This window comes from Hetaerina americana, unplaced genomic scaffold (genome assembly GCF_022747635.1).
Source record: "Hetaerina americana unplaced genomic scaffold, ioHetAmer1.1.p SCAF_2, whole genome shotgun sequence".
Classification (NCBI taxonomy): Eukaryota; Metazoa; Arthropoda; class Insecta; order Odonata; family Calopterygidae; genus Hetaerina; species Hetaerina americana.
In genome coordinates, this window is record NW_027286763.1 from 59577537 (window position 1) to 59596226 (window position 18690).

The 18690-nt window shown below is 43.5% G+C and overlaps 1 protein-coding gene across 2 annotated transcripts in view; it reads left to right on the forward strand.

Moving 5' to 3' along the window:
- Rcd6 (Reduction in Cnn dots 6) overlaps positions 1 to 18690 on the forward strand; it is a 214420-nt gene that overhangs the window by 4163 nt on the left and 191567 nt on the right. For both annotated transcript variants that reach the window (XM_071584863.1, XM_071584864.1), the window contains exon 2: positions 819 to 873. In XM_071584863.1, the coding sequence (XP_071440964.1) occupies positions 819 to 873 (55 nt within the window). The remainder of the gene's footprint in view (positions 1 to 818; positions 874 to 18690) is intronic.

Below are 18690 nucleotides of genomic sequence, written 5' to 3' on the forward strand. Positions count from 1 at the left end.
TCTATGGGAGCGTAACGATGCTTGCTAGTCTAAGGAACACTAGGGGATGAGGGAAGAGAACCCTCCGGTTCTTGCATGTCTGCATCCAAAAAATCTGGAAAAATATACATTTTTGTGCATTATTTGGTACTTGTAGCCATTTAAATTTTGTAGATTTCAAGCTCTTTAAACTTCATGATGAATCTATCATCCGTTTGATCAGGACCGCATTCAGAAATTTGAATTTGCGCGAGATCTACCACAAAATTCAGTTCATTGTGCTCGATTTGATGTTTCCTGTACACATTTCGTATAATTTAGTCCGTTTTTGTGGGCAATCGGTTGAACACGCTCCCTTTTTGTTGCATTTGCACAAGATATCATTAATCTAGTGACTGTGGTGACACACAAAAATCGACAGTGGGTGTACCATTTGTTGAATGTGAATTTCATCATGTAATATGTTCCGTCATATTCAATAGCATACGCCGTCCGTCGGATGGGACGTTAAGCCGCGGACCCCTTGGTGCCTTTCGTAAAGAGTAGGCTAATGCCGACGCCGGGTTTCTCTCCACCCTTCATCCTTTCCTGTCCTTCCCCTATGGCGCAAATGACCTTAGCTGTCGGTCGCCTCCCCTCAAAACTACTACTACTACTCAATAGCATACGACATACACTTATGGTGGTTTAATTTTATGCAATGTAATTTCAGTATTCATCATTGAGCCATTTCCGTATGATTTCCCATGTTTTTGACGGTGGAAAATACTTTCTTCCCTTTCTCCATATCATGTATGTACTAAGAGTTATAAGTGACTAATTTAATTATTTTTACGCAGGTTGTCTACGTTGTGGCCTTTGCTATCGAGCTGTCATGGATCATCGAAGCAGAAGGTAAATGACATCTATCATTTCTCATGGTCAAGTATTACTGTAGATTGAAATGTGATTTTCATTAATTATCCAGCCTATGTTCCATAGCTTGGAGTCTGGTGTTTGTTCGCCGCCTGCCACGTACCCTAGCGGTGGCTTGCAGGGCACTAAAATATCTCCTATATAACATGTCATCCGAGGTGTCCTTGAGGACTTGGGAAGTATGGATCAAATTGAAAACTCAGACATTATATTTCCCTTGCGACATTCCCTAAATTTAACCAGAAAAGTGCTTGGAGATTTCCTTTTGAAAAATGCCAGCGAACACTTCATTCGTTCAATCATTATAATATGGCAATGGAGTTACTCAATTCATTAAAAAGAAAGACTTTGCCATGCTTAAAAAGTTTAAATAGTTTCCTTAGAAGAACGTATTTGCTCTATTTCGATTGGCGCTATCTTCGGGTTAATTGAGAGAGAAACGTTTACGGCGAATGTATGTATGTAGGCGGATGTAGTTGCAATTCGAAAAAGATACATGTTCTAAATATCTTGGAGAGTTAATTAGGATTTGGGTCACCGCTTACGGAGTGAATATTTTCATTCAGGTGCGTGAGTTTTGGCGCCAAGTAAAGGGCCTATTTTGCTCCTTTCTGTTCGTTGTCATCGGCTTCGTTCGCATTTGTACGATCTCCATCGTTCTACGATTTTGCCGAATGTCAAAAACTGGCATCTCCACTAATTTACTGACTTTTTCCCGAATCGTAAGGAGGTGAGTAAATGGCTGGTTTTTTTCGTTTTCTGCAAATTCCTTATTACCGTTTCCCAGTTGCCATTTTCCTCAACTGATGACGCAATGTTTCTGTAGGTAAGACCATGTTCGGCATTTTGAGTTTAGGCCCTGCATTATCAAATTCAAATGATCTGGTGGTGTATCATATATTTTCCATCATAAATAGGTCATTTTTGGATGAAGCACGAGAAGTTCGTCTTACGTGTTTCATGTATCACTTTCACAAGATCAAACAGCTATTTCTTTGCAGAATTAAGTTCTTCAGTTCACCTTACATCCCATCTCCGTTCACACCTTCCAAATTGCCTTTTATTTTCCTCCCCCCTCCCGTCTTAAATGGCATCCTTTATTCTCTCGCATCCTTTTTTCGACTAAGTATGTCATAGTGAACTACTCACAAAGCTAGAAGCATATGGAATTGAAAAAAATCTCCTGGGTTGGATCAAAAGACTTTTTGAATGGTCGGGTACAAAGAGAAGTAATAGATTGAGTTAGTTCATGGAATGGTGGATGGCATAACTTGATAGAACTCCTTCATGAAGCATAGAAAAGGTAAAACACTGCTATTCGACAAAATATAGCTATTTTTAGTTATGCTTTAGGGGTTAGCTCATATGCAGTAGAAATCACGTAAGGTGTTCCCCAGGGAAGCGTTATCGGACCTTTTTTATTCCTACTTTACGTGAACGACATTAAATCCGTAGTCACTAGTAAGATACGTTTATTAGCCGAAGATACAGTGGTTTACCATGGTATCCGTGATCCTGGGGACGCAGCGACTTAATCAGATGACCTTTATGCTATACAACGCTGGTGCGACACTTGGCAATTAGAATTAGAACTTAAATAAGTGCGTAGTCACACTTTTTTTGAATAAGTGTGTAGACTCAATTAAATAATTAGGCGGTATCCATTACTCACGACCTCTCCTGGGTGAAGCACATATGGGGAATGTGGGCAAGCTAACAAAAAATTAGGATTGAATAGAAGAATACTAGGTAAATATGATAAAATAGACCAAAGAAAAATGTTATCTATCGCTGATTTGGCCTCTAAATTCAGGTGAATTGCCTTGTATTAATTGGAAGGATGTCTCTTTAGCAATTATGTTGAAAATGTACGATTAACCCCATAATACTCGTGTAGCACTCGAGTACTATGTACGTACTACTATACTATGAGTAGTATACACGAAACAGGCGATAACGAGTCAATAAAAATTATAGATAATAAGTGTAGAACAGATATATTTAAGATGTCATTGTTTCCAAGAACGATAAGGGATCAGAATAATATTGCCCGGCCGCGGTAGGGGTACAATGTTTGGGTCAAAATTAGTCTGGTGTGTATTTACCCCCTGCCACTCACCCTAGCGGTGGCTTGCAGTGTACTAAAATAAATAAAACGTTGTTCAGGATGATGGTTCCAGCAGGAATTTTTTGTCATATGGCAGATCCATTATTATTCTGGGGCTCTTATATTAACAATAAGGGTGTTTGTGAGATGATTATACAAAATGCCAATAATTCCTTGCCTTAGTTTTATTTAACACCCTTCGAGCTATCACTAGGGTGTTTGGCAGTGGGTGATAACGCACCAGACTACACTAATTCAAAATATGAACACCATCGGCGCCTCCCCTAAAAACTACTACCATGAACACCATCGGGGAAAAATCTTTTCTGTTTCACGCAAAATAAATTAGTATTACCCATGCCATAGGTATTACTTATGTCCTTTATGATACCAATCATTTACTGGGAATTATTTTTCAGTTTCTTTGTAGTTCATAGCATATTTAGTTTGAAAGCCGTATGTCTTGGTCGTTGGGTGCGACCATCATTCTCGAAAGAATGCGATGGTATGCAATATGTACCCCATACTTCTTTTCCACGAAACTTCTATTTCTGATAATGGACGCCTTTGTCATTTTTGTAAGCATGACCTTTGCTTCCCGTCATTTGAGGTACTTGAGTCTTATTCCGAATCTGACATACTTATCCATGAATTGGTAAAAAAGATAAAAGTTCATAGTATACTATTGTCATTATAATTATATCTCTTGAAGGGTAATTTTATTTTGTATGTATATAAAGGGTCGAATATTGGTAAAAAGAGACCTTCGAAGTTGCCTGATTTACTTACCTTACTCCTTTTTTTAATTCTCTCATCTTCTAGTTCTTGCTAAACCTGCGATACTTGTAAAATATTATGTTTCGAGCATTGACATGACGTTTTCCTTGATGGTCGAGACTATCGTATTTCATACGGTTTGAGGCTTACCTTCGTAAGTTTTTTAATGATTCAATTTCATCATTCACCTAATTTTAAATGGCTTAGCGATAATTCTGCGTCTATATAATACCCCATAAGCTGCCGCAAGGGCGTATGGTGGAGAATATTAGCACACCAGAGTATTTTTTTCGTTTATTATTTATTTATTTGCACATGCATAAACATCAACTTCAGTACACCTTGGCAACGGTTAAAAATGGTTATTTTGTAGTATTAGGCAAGTCTGATGATGACGTTCAACGTCGAAACCTGGGTCGTGAAAAAATAAAGTGTATGGAATTACAAAGTCAATTATTTCATTTCAATATTTTATGTAAATTCAATGTTACGCCGGAGACAATAAAGTGTACTGAGCAAGCTCATGAAATAAATTGCTTTTCAAAATGTTGGACATTGCTCATCAAATTATTGTAAATGAATTCGCGCTTAATTCCTCTAGGTCTAATGAGGATTATAGCGTATAGTATTTCACGAAATTACGACAAAAATGCTGACCCTTAGAGCATTGGCTTCTACTTATCAGGCGGCCTCATGACCACAGCTAAAGTCACGTACTTGTATCCTTATTGTAGAGTTCCCCTGTGAGACACTGAACTTTTTTCATGTCATATGTCGGAATAGCCCCTAGCACAACTTATTGAGAGGGAGAAATAGGATGATAGGCGGCTGTGACGACATCGGCTTTCTTTCAGCGGTCAGGGTTTGATGACCTTCGCCTATTGAAAGTGTTCGTGTATGCATTATCTTGGTCCGCCGCTTCTGTCATGGGTGTAACGGTTGTGCATGGCATCACGAAGAGTACGGGAAACAATTCCACGCCACAGAAGGATACCAAGGCTGCGCCAACCTTCTCTTTTGATTGAGCTCGAACCATTGGCCGTCCAATAGAATCGGTGCCGGGCAATCATTCCTCAGTTTCCGGATGTAGTCGACCGTACATTCGATAGCATCCGGTACTTATTTCAAACTAAGCTATCTTACGTACCGGCTCTCAATTAAGTCCATGCGCCAATGTGAATAAATCGTCGTAGAAATATAGCTTCTTGCGGCCTTTTTAAGACCGACTATATTAAATTAGACGTATAGGGTTTTTTAAAGCTGTAAAAGGAAAATGGAGAGGAATATTAAGATTGGTGTGGTGATATATGGGGAAAGTTGATCCCTCGCCAGTGATCAGACTGCTATTGTAAACCAATTCGGGAAACCCCCGTCTGCGTCAATATCAGCGTCTTACTATTTTGGATGTGTGCCTGATCACTGATGAGGGATTAACCTTTGCCTTAAATCGCCACACAAAGCATAATATTCCCCTCATTTTTCCTTTACGGTGTTGTGAAAAACCGTTCAGGCTTGAAGAAAAATTATTTAACATGGTCTATGAAGTTGGATTGATTGCCGAATTGAATCGCGTGCAGTGCAGAAGAGCTAGATTTGTAAAACGTTGTTATAACAAACTGAGTTACGTATAAAAATCATTACAGGATCTAGATTGGGAATCACCCAGGGGGTGAAGGGTAAATTACACATGAAATCTCATGCATAAATGGGAAGGATGTCTCTTTCCCAATGATGTTTGAAAACGTGCTATGTGCCTCACCGTACTACGGTAGGAGAGATCATGTCCATAAAATTCGAGGGATTAAGTGCAGAACAGATAGATTTAAGATTTCATTTTTCCCATGAGCGATAAGGCATCAGAATAATGTTGTCCGATCGCGCTAGGAGGGAATGGTGTTTTGGGTCAAGGGTAGTCTGGTGTGTAATCACCCCCTGCCACACATCCTAGTGGTGGTTTGCAGGGTTACTCAAAGAACTTTCGCTTGACCACGATTCATTCATGGTGCTTTACCTATTATTGGTGGGTTTTGGGCGGTTAACAACTATTATATTCCGACGACTGCCTCGAGAAATTACTTTTGTTAGATGTGCATAATTTACTTCTTCCGAACTTCTACTTGCTTTCATGGTGGCAAACAATCTCTTATCTTCCTTCCCCTTTCCTACTTTGACCAACATTTTCCCTTCTGTCACGGCCTTCAAAATCCTAATGTCTTTCAATATTTTCTCTCCAAATTTTCCGCCATATTCTTATTTTCCTCAACTTTTCCTTCTCTTCGCCTACCATTTTTTAAGATTCACGATTTGTCTTCTACTCTGTTCAACTTATTTTCACATTTACATCACAAAACTCTCAGACCTACTCTCATCCTCTTAACTCACAGGCCATGACCAGGATTGTGCAACATGAAATTCATTGGAATATAATCCATGTCATTTGTTCTGTGGCGACTTTACACACCCATCCATCTACTCTAGTGTGGTGTCTTTTGTGCAATTTCTTCCACGGAATTCCAAAGCAATGACTCCGGCTAATTCGGTCGATGTAATGTCTGTCATCCTGTAGTCCTCTTAATTCTCCTCCGGAGAATTGTTTTACCGTTTTTTTGTTTATTATGTCGATCTGCTGGAGTCCTGTTATGGCACTTTTTGAATTTTTCGCTATGTATCAATTCGGTGGTAATGAAACGGTAGTAGTATACGTATGGGACTTTCTATTTGTAAGCGTTAACTCTGAATGCAGTGAGATGATCATCGTCGTATCGACCTTCCGACTGCTCTGTTGTGCGCAGTTACAATCTCGCAATTTCAAAAGGCCAATATTTGTTTAGGACAGGTATAAAGCTGGATTTATTGATTGCCCTGCCTTCCGAGAAGTCTAAGAAATTCTTTTTATCTTTGGTTTTGTACTCTTGCAATACAATTTTCCTTTTAGAAATTCCATCATCGACATTTGCCCGGTCTGTGGTTTTACGTAGAATGCGTGCTGGAAAAGTGGGATTTAGTTTCCTGAATTGTTCCGGTACGCGCACAAAACCTAGCGTCACCGTTTTACTGCGCCGTAAAATGTGGATCGTTATGCTTTTAGGTAAGATGGTTTCGTGTACTGCGTAGTTGGTGAGCCCCTTATGTATTCCGCATACAAGGGTTGCTGCGAACAAGGGTTGCGGCGGGAATATCGATCCAGGAGTTATGGGGGATGATAATGGCAATAAAAAGCCATTTAAAACTTAGCCGCCTTGGCGTGAGTCACCAAACAACGCCATTGCTAGGAGTCATTTTCAGCGAAACTCTCTACAAGGCTTGTTTTACGGGGTAGTTACAATGCGTTACCTAGTCGCGATCAAGTTGATATTTGCTCGCGGGACTTGAAGCGAGGCATTGAAAGCATTTGGAATTGGACGAGTCCCGAATCCGTGATTTGTGTCTGCTGTATTCCGTTGGCAGATCTGCCAACTGAAACGTCAAATTTTCCTCGTCTTCGACTTTTTTGGCGGTGAGGGACAATATACGAGGGTCATCCGGAAAGTAGTACCCGTTCGTGAAATAAAGACACAAAAGTAAATATTAACAAACATAAAAAATTTTATTTGAAAGAGGATACTTTAAACTACTTCTCAACATAATCTCCAAGCAAATTAAGGCATTTGTCATAACGTGTGACAAGTTTCTGTATTCCTGCTGCATAGTCCTTCGCCGCCAGCTCATTGAGATACGCGAGGGACCCATCTTGCACAAATTTTTGCATAATGCAGATGGTGTTTAACAATTTCATGAACAATTGTTCGAGAAACATTGGGAAAATGCTCACAGATGTCATCAATTGTGACGCGCCGATCGTTCCTCACGAATTCGTCAACTGAGCTCACCAGTTGGTCTGTAATGACAGACGGTCTCTCCGAACGCTCATCGTCGTGTGTGTTCCCCCTCCCCATGTTGAAGTTGCGACACCACCGCCGAACAGACGACTCGTCCATTACATTGTCTCCATACACCTCCTTTAATTGGCGATGAATATCACATGGGCGAACGTTTCTTGCATTGAGGAATTTAATCACTGCCCTCACTTCACAACTGGCGGCGTTCTCAATTTTTTTAAACATTGTAAACAATCACAGAAACAACACAGGCAATGCTAGCGTCACGCAACTTGGCTCAGAGAAGGCAGACAAGCCACTGAAGCTATCTGACCTCGTCCAGCGGCTACTCGCGTCGTCAGCACTTCATGCGGCACGAACGGGTACTACTTTCCGGATGACCCTCGTATGTCACCTCAACATAGCTTTATTTTCCGTGTAATGAATTGCTTTGTGATCAAAATTTGCCTATTCATTTTTCAAGACGTTGCTCTTTTATTTAATCACGCAAATAGTTTTGTCTCCTCAGTATAGTTTTTATTTGTTTGGATGAGTCAGGGAAGTAACCGTGTGGTAAATCATTATCAATATGCACCCTGCGATCGAGCCTCCATCTTGACTCTCAGCGATAGGTCTCACTCCACCGGCTACGAACAGCGACGTGAAGCCCATTGCCAATTTAATGAGTTCACACATTTTCAAGTTTTCAAAAATGTCTGTCCTTGCTGGTGTTTATTGCATTTGTAATCAGGGTGGAAAATAATTAACCCTGGTCAGTTAAATATTATGTTGACTGAAAATTTGATTTCCATATACTAACTGTTAATTTAACCATCCAGTTGACATTTTATCCGGAGCTGAAGACACCTTCAAATCAATGAGACATGTTAAAGTGGAAATTAAGCTAGCCGAATTATATGATGTGTTTTACTGAAATTTTAGTCTTGTATTGAAGAATTCCTCTTATTCCAGTTCAATTTTTGGTTTCCATTTTCCATTCAGCCGAGTTTTCTTTTAATATTTACGAATTTTCTCTTTAAGATCAATCAATCAAACGATTATGAATTGCTGGTTCGTTTTTGTTTGGTAATATTCCTTTCTATACCATCATGACTTAAATGATAATCTAGTTCATAGTGATTTTATTTGACATTTTAAGAAAATTAAAAGTACAAAAATGAAATAATTTACTGGTGTGCCAAAGAGCATAATCAAATGCATATTTGTTCATGTAATCAAGGTTTTATCGTAAAGCTGTAATCCATATTTCGCGTTTCGCGTCAGTCAATGACACTTTGTTTCCAAATAGTTTTATTAATATTTAGAAAGCTGGATACTATACTAAATATTAGCATTTAATGTCATCTAAGTAAATGCATTTTTTCGAAAATGAATCACACCGAGAATCGTCAAGTCCCCGAAGTAAACGTGATTCTCTAAGAATAAGATTAACAGTTCTTTGCAGAACTTCTTGCAAGACCCTCGGGAGGTCCACCGAATATTATATTAGTCATGTAAAAATGGGTTATGTAGTTATCATTCATGGATGAATACCCCATTAATGGTGCCGTACAAATACCAAAATGACCTGCTGCTCTGGCACCGATATCTTCTGACTCCGGAGATTAAAATAATTTGTCATGCTTGTAGCAAAGTCTTTCATTTTAGCCAGCACGTTCAGTCACCATACTTCTGAAACGGGATTAAGGTTGTATCTTTCTCTCTGTTTCGGTTGGTTGAATCTCTCGAACAAAATGACATAAATGGGTTATCCGACTAACTGCGGACGAGTGCATCCCATATCAGACTAGCCCGGCCATCAGATTTACTCGACAAAAAATAAATTGTCTTCCTCAACGGAATGCACAAATTGCTAGTTTTTTCCTCGCTTAAAAATTACCTGGCACTTCTTTATTACGTACAGTCACTACCACCTTTTTGTAACTGACTTTTCATCTTAAGCGACTGCGTAGAATCCATTTACGGCACGCTAAAATTATGTAATTCAAGGATGTTGTCCCCGCCGCATTCACATTTATGAAGTTGAAGGGTAAGGTCTAGATGTAGGTTTATGTTGAATAGATAAAATTGTCAGGATGTTTTTGAATCCGAAACTTGATAATTCATGATTGAACTCCCCCATTTTCTGAATTATCCAATAATTAGTTTCACACTGGAAAGATTTCACACAAACTGGGTCTCTTGCCTCATGGCACGATGCCAACGGCAATTCATTTTGTTGGTAAATTTGACCAAAAATATATTTCTTCATCTGTATGTAAGCCCGAAAATTGGTCGACCGTAGCTCTACCTCTCTCTCTAATACTAACCACCTGATAGCTCTTACACCTACCATCCGTCTTTGCTTTGAAAACGTACTTAATCATCTCATGGTTTCCACTTCCTTACTCATTAACCTTCACTCCCTTCTTTCCTTCGATTAAGTTCCTGGCAAATTTAGTTTTTTTTGTCTTTGTGTCCTCGATGCGGTTCTTCCTTTTTATTTTGAGTTTTCCTCTCCACCCCATTTTCCCTCTCCACCCCATTTTCCCTCTCCTCTTCTTCATATCGTGCTCAATTTTGCATTTTCTCTTTTGCTCTAATGCAGAAATCCGCTTCCCCAACTTATCGGGGATCGAGATGGTGCGGGGGCTAACGTACTGGCTTCCCACCCTGAGGGCGCGGGTTCAAATCCCGGCGGTGTTGAATATTTTTCAGAGGTATCTCGATCCCTACTTGAGGTGCTTTGTGGAGGGCACTTTGAGTGAGTACGCCGTCCGTCGGATGGGACGTTAAGCCGCGGACCCCTTGGCGCCTTTCGTAAAGAGTAGGCTAATGCCGACGCCGGGTTTCTCTCCACCCTTCATCCTTTCCTGTCCTTCCCCTATGGCGCAAATGACCTTAGCTGTCGGTCGCCTCCCCTCAAAACTACTACTCCCCAACTTATCTATCGTACCGACCTTAAGTATCCACTTCTGGCATCAGGTTTCGAAGGCTCTCATGCATCCACGGTGTTCTTTTTATCACCAATAATCTTCTCAGGATTTACATTTAACCGCAAAAATGTTACTCTCCCCCCATCAAATTTTACTCTTGCAATTCAAGGGGAATGAATTCGTCGTCCGAAAACTTTTTTCTTTTAAGTATTCGTCTCGGGTTACATTCGGAAGGAAGCGTACGACGTCACGGTGCATGCCGCCGATGACACAAGCGCGCGTGCCACAAGGGTTCGACGAAAGGATTAACACCCTTATCCTGACCCTGGGCCCTAATTGGCCCGCGAAATTCGCGCGGAAAACCTCGGCTTCGCTACGACTCCGAGTCCCTTATCTCGGGGGTTGGGGAGGTCGTATCTCCCCGTCGCGTCAACCCATTTAAATGAAAGAATAATGGACCCAAGGGGGGGGGGGTGCGTCGTGGGGGCGCCAAGAGGGGAAGGGGGAAGACGCAGTGTGGGTGAGCGAGCCACGAACGGGGGCGGGGTGCGGCGTTTCCGTTGTAGCCAGCCAGCAGGTGTCCTCCGCCACCTTATCGCCTCCTCCTCCTTTCACCCCCTCTCCCGTTGCCCCCCTGCGGGGGTGGCGGGGCGGAGGAAGGATGGGTGGGGAGTGGATTATGTAGTCTCCGTCGGTGGGATATTCGGCGGGGTGGAGGGAGAGGATGGAGGCGGGGTGTGTATAACAGTTAACCATTCTCCTATGGAAGACTACTGTCACAGTGTGGGGGGAGAGGGATGGGGATTGGCGGGGGGGGGGGGTCGGCGGGTGTGGGCGGATGTTCGCGGGCCCGTCCGTTGTGCGGCGCGCGGGGAGGATTTTGACGTGATGGTGGGAGGTGCGGTGAGGGAGTGTGGCAGGCTTCCATGGCAGGTGCTATTTCTTTCTACCCCTCCTCCTCGTCTCTCCCCTCCTCCACACCCAATCCCGCTTCACCCCTCTCACAACCTCGCCCGTTCCTCTTGTTATGGCGTTGAATGAAGCAGGAAGGATGGGGTGGTAGGGTGGGAGGCGGGGACTTAGCAGGTCTGTCGGGGTTCCCGGAGGAGAGGCTCGGCTCTGTGTTGTGTGGAGGGGTCGAGCCGACTCGGGGGGGGGGGTGGCGGGGGGAGAGATAGGGGGGACGCTCCTCGGCGTAGTCTGCGCGGGTGTGCGAGAGTGAGTAGGGGGCGGGGTGTCGTGAATGTAGTGAGGGGTGCGGGTCGGAGATGGGGGATAGGGGTGAATAGATGTCGGGTCGTGTTGGTGAGGAGGTGCGGGGGGGGGGGGGGTAGTGGCGGCGGGGGTCGGTTAAGTCACACGCCCCGACTTAGCGGGAGAGGAGGCGTTTTGCACCGATAGCTGGCATTGGACGTCACTCCCTTCCGTCTGGTGGCCGCTTTGTTTAATTTTTTTGTTTAATTTTTTGTTTAATTTTTTACTTTCTGCGTTTTAGGAAGGGGCAAGGGGAGGGCTGCACGACCGCTGAAGCGGCTGAGTAGGGTGTGGGGAAATTGGAATTGGGTGGAATCGCTGTGGCATGGTCTCGTTGCGTGTTTACCTCTCTGACTTTCGAGAGTATTCCACAGCAGGGGTTGCGGAGGGTCGGATCGAGGGCTGATTTACTCGCCAGTCACCCGTTTCGAGGGCGCCGCGTTCTTCCGATCCATGCGGAGAGTCGGCGCGAGGGTGATTTTTCAGTGCACGGGCGCATCTTCTTTTAGTCCGATAAAACAATGAAGGAAGGCAAGAAATATTTGGATTGGACTGGTTTATTGTAATGAAGAGTTTAGAGTATTGTTATTTTGGTTTAAAGTGATTCGTTGGGTGGGAACACACTATTAGGTCTAGAGTACACGTCGTAGATTTTCGTCACGACAACGTGCCCTCCCGCCCGCGAGAGGGAGCCACCAGGCGGTTCTCCATGATAAACTTGCCAGGATTTCGAGCTCCCCACGAGTGTGTTTGATGAAACGGAAGGGGATGATCTCAGAAACTTGTCTAGACAAAGAAGTACACTGTGACGTTACTCTTTAAGGGTTGAATCATCTAACAACTCGCGATCGATTATAGATTTTCCCACCTAATCCTGGATTTGATTGCTTGTGCGTGCTTGGCAGGAGTGCGTCTTTCACCATTCGAACCATTTAGAGATGGGTCCTCTGAACGGGCTGACGCAGATGTTCAGCACGAAATCGATGTTTCAATATCCAACCAATTCCGTATCGTTGGTGATCTTGCAGATATCAGCTGCCATGGTTTGTTCTCCTCGCCAATTTATGTTATTCTTTTGACCTCATTTGCCCAAAAAATAATCCATCGGGACGAATGAAATTCAGGCCAATAGAATTCACAATAGCGATAAGAGACGTTCTACGGACAATTTACACAAGCTGTCTTTCGACGTATTCAAAAGTATTAAAATTGTGAGGGAAGGTGCAGGTGGTGCTGCGTCTTTCTACGACTGCTCTTTTTACTTCTCGGAAACAATGGCCACAATACTCACGATGTGGGTTGACCTTTGAATGTATGGTAACAAAGGCTTCTATTGCTGCTGGCTGACGCCGGTTGCACGTACAAAATCGGAAAATGAAATGATTTCTTTGTAAATGTTAAATCGAGTTTAGGAGTATTCGTATGGTAATGTTTTATTTACATGGCTGAAAATAGGATGCATAAGGTTTGCCATAAGCTTTCGTACTTATCTACTGTGGATCTAGGTTTGTTATTATTTTAGTTTCAAACTGCACCTGACTCACTCGATCACTATTTATGAATTCGTTAACGTTTCTCATTAGTTTAGGTTACTGCAGATTATTATAGTAAAACTCTTGGGTTGTGAATTTCTTACCGCTGCACATTTACATGCAATCATAAGGATTTTAATGAAGTTCATATATTTTTGCCGTGGTATTTGTTATTGACTATGGTTTTGGTAGATTTATATGGGGTGTTTTTTGTAAATTCTTCGTCATTTTCCCTCTTTCAACCTAGTTACTCATTCGTCGCGCATAGAGCATTTCATTGTGAGACAGCATGTCTGCTAATGGATGATTTCGGAACGGTCCTACGGAAATAACCACGACAAAATCTTCGTCCCACATGCCGTATTAAGTTAATTTTATCCTCCTTTCGAGGGATCCAAGTGTCCGCCTGAGGGCTGGTGGACGGACCCCTGCTGTAGTTGATCCGCGGCGTTTTTTCCTCTCTCGCCGCTCCCCCTTGTGTTCGCGTCGTCTCCGCGAAAAATTCTTCTCTCCCCTTCGCTCGTGTGCGCGCGCGCGTGTGGTTGTGTGTGTGTATGCTCCTTTTAACCAGCCATGTGGATCGACTGTTTTGACGTAGATGCAACTCCGTTGCTTTTAATTCGCTGGATCAATACGGACGTTGATGACATTTCATAATGACTAGGTTTTCAGATTGCGAATCTCATGCGGAGGTCGAAATTGATGAGAGAATTACGGAGCTATATTTTGTGTTAGTTTGCAATTTTCCCACTGATTAACCTCCAGTTCTTGGCCTCAGCGTTCGTGAGTAAAAAAAAACTTTTTACGCATCTCAACACCACTTTCCGACTCGGGAGTGTTCGCCTAGGTGTTCTGGGCCTTTTCCGTGTCTTGGCAATCAACCGGGTTAGCAGAGCGAAGTATTCTTAGTATTTGCGATCCCGATAACTCTGGTTAACGCCAGAGGCATACTTTTCTTCCCTAGCTTGTACTGTGGTCATTTGCGTTTCTAACTCCGGTCCATTAGCACGTCCCGTGCTATGTTTTCTACGAATGAAATTGCACACAAACCGTTTCTCTCACCCAAAAAGGGCTGTCGTCAAGAGGGCAGTACTAGAATGGATATGATTAGCTCAGTCCAAATCAGAAGGAAGGAGAAATAATGCTTAAATGCTGAGATAGGATGCGAATAATGGTGATATTGATTGCTTCGTCGCGAAAATATTCAAATATCTTTGGAAAGTTTTCCCCAAACGCGCCAGTAAGAGTCTCTGTACTTTAGTTGAGATTCATTCTGAACGTTCAATACGGAGTATGCACTTCGTCGACAAAAGTGTAGTCTTTCATGGCCGGAGTGGGATTCGATCATTCGACTTCTGAGTTAGTCGGTATGCAACTTATGTGCCCGCAGTATTATGGCATGTTCTTGGCTTCCATCCATAACACGTCCACGAAGGTGACTTATTTCCACGCCTTGGGAATGTCTGAAATTGAGAATTAAGACCTCGAGTCTTCGGCTGGTTCTGACTCCGGTCGCAGTGTATTGTAGCAATATCTGGTAATTTCGCAATGTAAGTGACATTAATCCTTTAGACCTCCGCCCAATCAAAAATTGTGGCTTCATAAGCCCTTCGAAAGAGGTCTCTCTCGTTCGAATGAAATAGTTTTTTCATTTTGGCACGCACCATTAATTCTACAAAGACAGGGTTTGCCGGTGTGATATATTCAAATTCATCTGAACTACTTTTTCCTAGAAATGCCAGTTACCATCATTCTTACCAATCATATTATTCGTATTCTCGTCAAAGAAACAACACATATTATCGGGTGAGTAGTTATTGTAATATCAACTATTAATACCACATTAGAATATTACCTGTAAAGTGTGGCATGCGTCATTTATTTCTTTTTTGCCTCGCTTTAGTGAATCATTTGGTCATCACTCTCACGCCATCAGTGACGGGATTTTCAAGTTCGGCCCCTTCGCATTTGCTAATCACCTTCGAGACGCATTTGCTAATCAACCAGCCTGTCCAGACGACTCATTTCTTATGCCATATTATTTTTCTGTCAGTGACTTGTTACATTCACACCCGCGTCCCATCATGGATGCTGGCCGCGCGAGTCGCGACGTGGACACTAGACGATACGAAGCGAAGCCCACACCCGCGAGAAGAGAAAGTCAAAGGATACTGGATTCACGTCTTTCGGACGTTTACGGATTTTCATTTCCCGTCCCCAATCGTTGAGAGGGGCTTGTGGGCTCGACAGCCGCTTCCTTCTTTCCATTTTATCCGTCCTCGCCTCGCTCTCGACCTCCACTGCGCAAATCCCCTCGACGTTGGTGTCAACGCGTGCAATCGCCGTTGGTTGTCCAATGTGTGCTTTCGCCGGAGTGTACCTGCATGCTAAGTAATCCGCTCTCAAGTCGACGATTATTGTTGACTTATTACGTGCGTGGTTGACGGGCGGCCTCCGGGAGACTACTTCATTGGTCACCGACCAATGACCAACCACCACCGGTGGTCCGCGGAGAAATATCAAACATGGGGAGAGAAACTTCACTCCAATAATTTTGTTATCAATGAAAACCTTTAATGATTTGTATTGAATGTTGAATGTTTCTATCAAACAAAACAATTGCCATTTCATATTAATAAAGGGGATATTTTGTTGTGATTCTTTTATAACGTCTGCTTCTTTTTAAATAAGAACCGATAGATTTAAAATGTCATTTATTCCACGAACGATGAGGGATCAGAATAACGTTTTCCGACCGCGGCAGGGTTACTTCTATGCTATTCGGGTCAAAATTAGTCTGGTATGTATTCACTCCCTGCCACTTACCCCAGCGGTGCAGGGTACAACAATATCGAGATAGTATTCATATTTGTGGTCGTATGGATTCAAAATTGTGATTCAGTGGTTACCTTGTCCCTGATGGTCGGAGACCACTGGTGTAATCGACACAGCATTCACTTGCTGCACAGCCCAGCCTTCAAATACAGGTGATGCTTCTGGTTACTCTCCTATTTAGCAAATAATTTTGATTTTCTTTTTACCTGTCATTCTTGGAAGAAACAATCGGCTCGGGGATAGACTTCAGGCTCCCGTCCTTTTGATGCCGTTGAGAATTTAACCTGCCAAATGCTTGTCAGTACTTACGGCAAGTGGTCTCTTTTCTCATTTATCGGCAATCTTCGGACTAATTTCTAGTTAGTTACGTGTGTGGACCAAGCTGCATAGTTTTTGTATCGTTTGTTTTTTCATTTACCAAGGCAAAATGTGTTTTCATCCAACTTACCTGTGAAGATAATGCCACTGACCCTTAGAAAAAAATGTATTCGGATAAAATTTATGCTTTCAGCCTTCACGTTGAGGACTTTTCAATAATTTGGGAAGGGACAACGCATTTTTCCATAGAAATGGTAACGATTATTATTATTCCATAGTAACCTACAAGCCACCGATAGGGTGTGAGGCAGGGGGTGATTACACCCCAGACTACTTCGGACACAAAATACTATTTCCCCCTAGCGCGGTCGGACGTTATTATGATCCCTTATTGTTCGTGGGAAAAATGACGCGGTTAGATACGGTTCACCACGATGACCGGTTCAGGTAATGATGCAATATCACGGCGAAAAGTGGTCAAAACCTCCGGTTAAAATTGTGTAAAAGTATGATGTTCCTTCCTATGTTATGGAAATGTACAACTGGGTTCAGAATTCATTGAGGATTGAGTGATTGTTGCCTTGGAGTCATTCCGATCTTCGGACCCCACGCGCACCCTGATGTCGCGAGTATGGCGGTGAAGTCTCTCCCACACGCTCCAGCTTCGTTACCCTGACCCTTCTTTTTTCTCCCATGGACCTCCATCTCCCGACCCTCCCCCCCCTATCCGCCCCCTGCCCCGACCGACCCCCATCTGAGATCGAAATCGCGCGGATATCGGCCAGAAGCGACTTCCGATCCGTCTCTCTCTCTTCTCCCTGAGTCTTCACCACGACTCGCCAATACGACCCCGTAGACTCCCGTCCCACTGCTCGATAAAGCCCGGATGCCCCACGGCGCCCCCCTGTATACCCCGCCCCGGTTCCTAGCCACCTCCCCGTCGTACCTTCTCTCGTCGCCTTCCCTCCCCAATATCTCTCTCCCCCCTATCCGCCCTCTCGCCCGCCGCCTGCTGCTTACAACTCCCGTCGTCGTCTTCTCGCAATGGGCAGAGAGACGGTAGGGACCCAAGGGAGTATTCCGGGCGGGAGGGGGGAGGAGTGTTGGAGAAGGGGCCGAGGGGGTGGTGGTCTCCTTCTCTCTTCGGATGGATTTCGAAGCGAAGGACCGACCGGCCTTCTCTCTTCTCTCCTCCTCCTCCATCCGCGCGACGCCCTTCTTCTTCCTCCCTTCTGCACGCCGTCGCCGTTGTCATGGCGACCGTTTGGTCCACGGGACCGTGAGATTCTTCGGAATCACCCCTCCTCCCCACTTACTCCCCCGTCTGGACCGCCGCCGCCGCGAGGGGCGGGCGGGTGTGTGTGTGTGCGGGAAAAGCGGAGGACGACTTGGTAGGCTATCGTCTCACTTCGGGAGGATGGGCAGGCGGGGCACGGGTGTCAACCGCCAGGTCTTTTGTGTCTGGGAAAGTTCTTAAATACCGCTCTTGCTTCGAGAGACCTGTGCCCTGGTGCCGTGGACATAGTGGAAATGAGAGGTTTGCGCGCCCTCTTTTAATGACACCCCCGAAATTGCGCGTGAATGTTAAAAGGAGCGAAAGAGGTTGATTCGCTCGGTACGTACGCGCAAATTATTCTCACGTATCGAGGTATACGTGAGTGTTAGCATAGTGTTTAGGGCATGGGAAAAAAGACTTCAACCTTTTCTGATGAACGTGATTCTGTGAAATATAATACAATCACAGATCGAGGTAGTATTATTACTTTAAATTGTTTTAAACAATTCTGCGCTATTCGCACCAAGGGTAGAATCTTACCTCAAGTTTGGTCAACCTTTTTCTTCTATTTGACATCGAAATTCCTGGTTAGTATACTTTGAGTGTATCGCATTCTTAAGTTTTGCTGAGACATAGGAAAATTTGAACTCTATTCATCTGATTTTTAAATCTCTATTAACTCTGTGAAAATTATCCATGGGCAAGAAGGGCTTTGGAAGAGCTCTACGACATATTTTGAGGACTTATAGACACAATCAATAATCGACCTTCACGTCGTTAGGTAGCGAAAACGACAACATGTATCCCTGCTGGTGAGTTTGCTGCTTAAAGATGATGAATTTGACTGAAATTTAGTTGGAGACAAAATATTTTCGGTCGAAAGTAAGTCGTTATTTTTTGATTT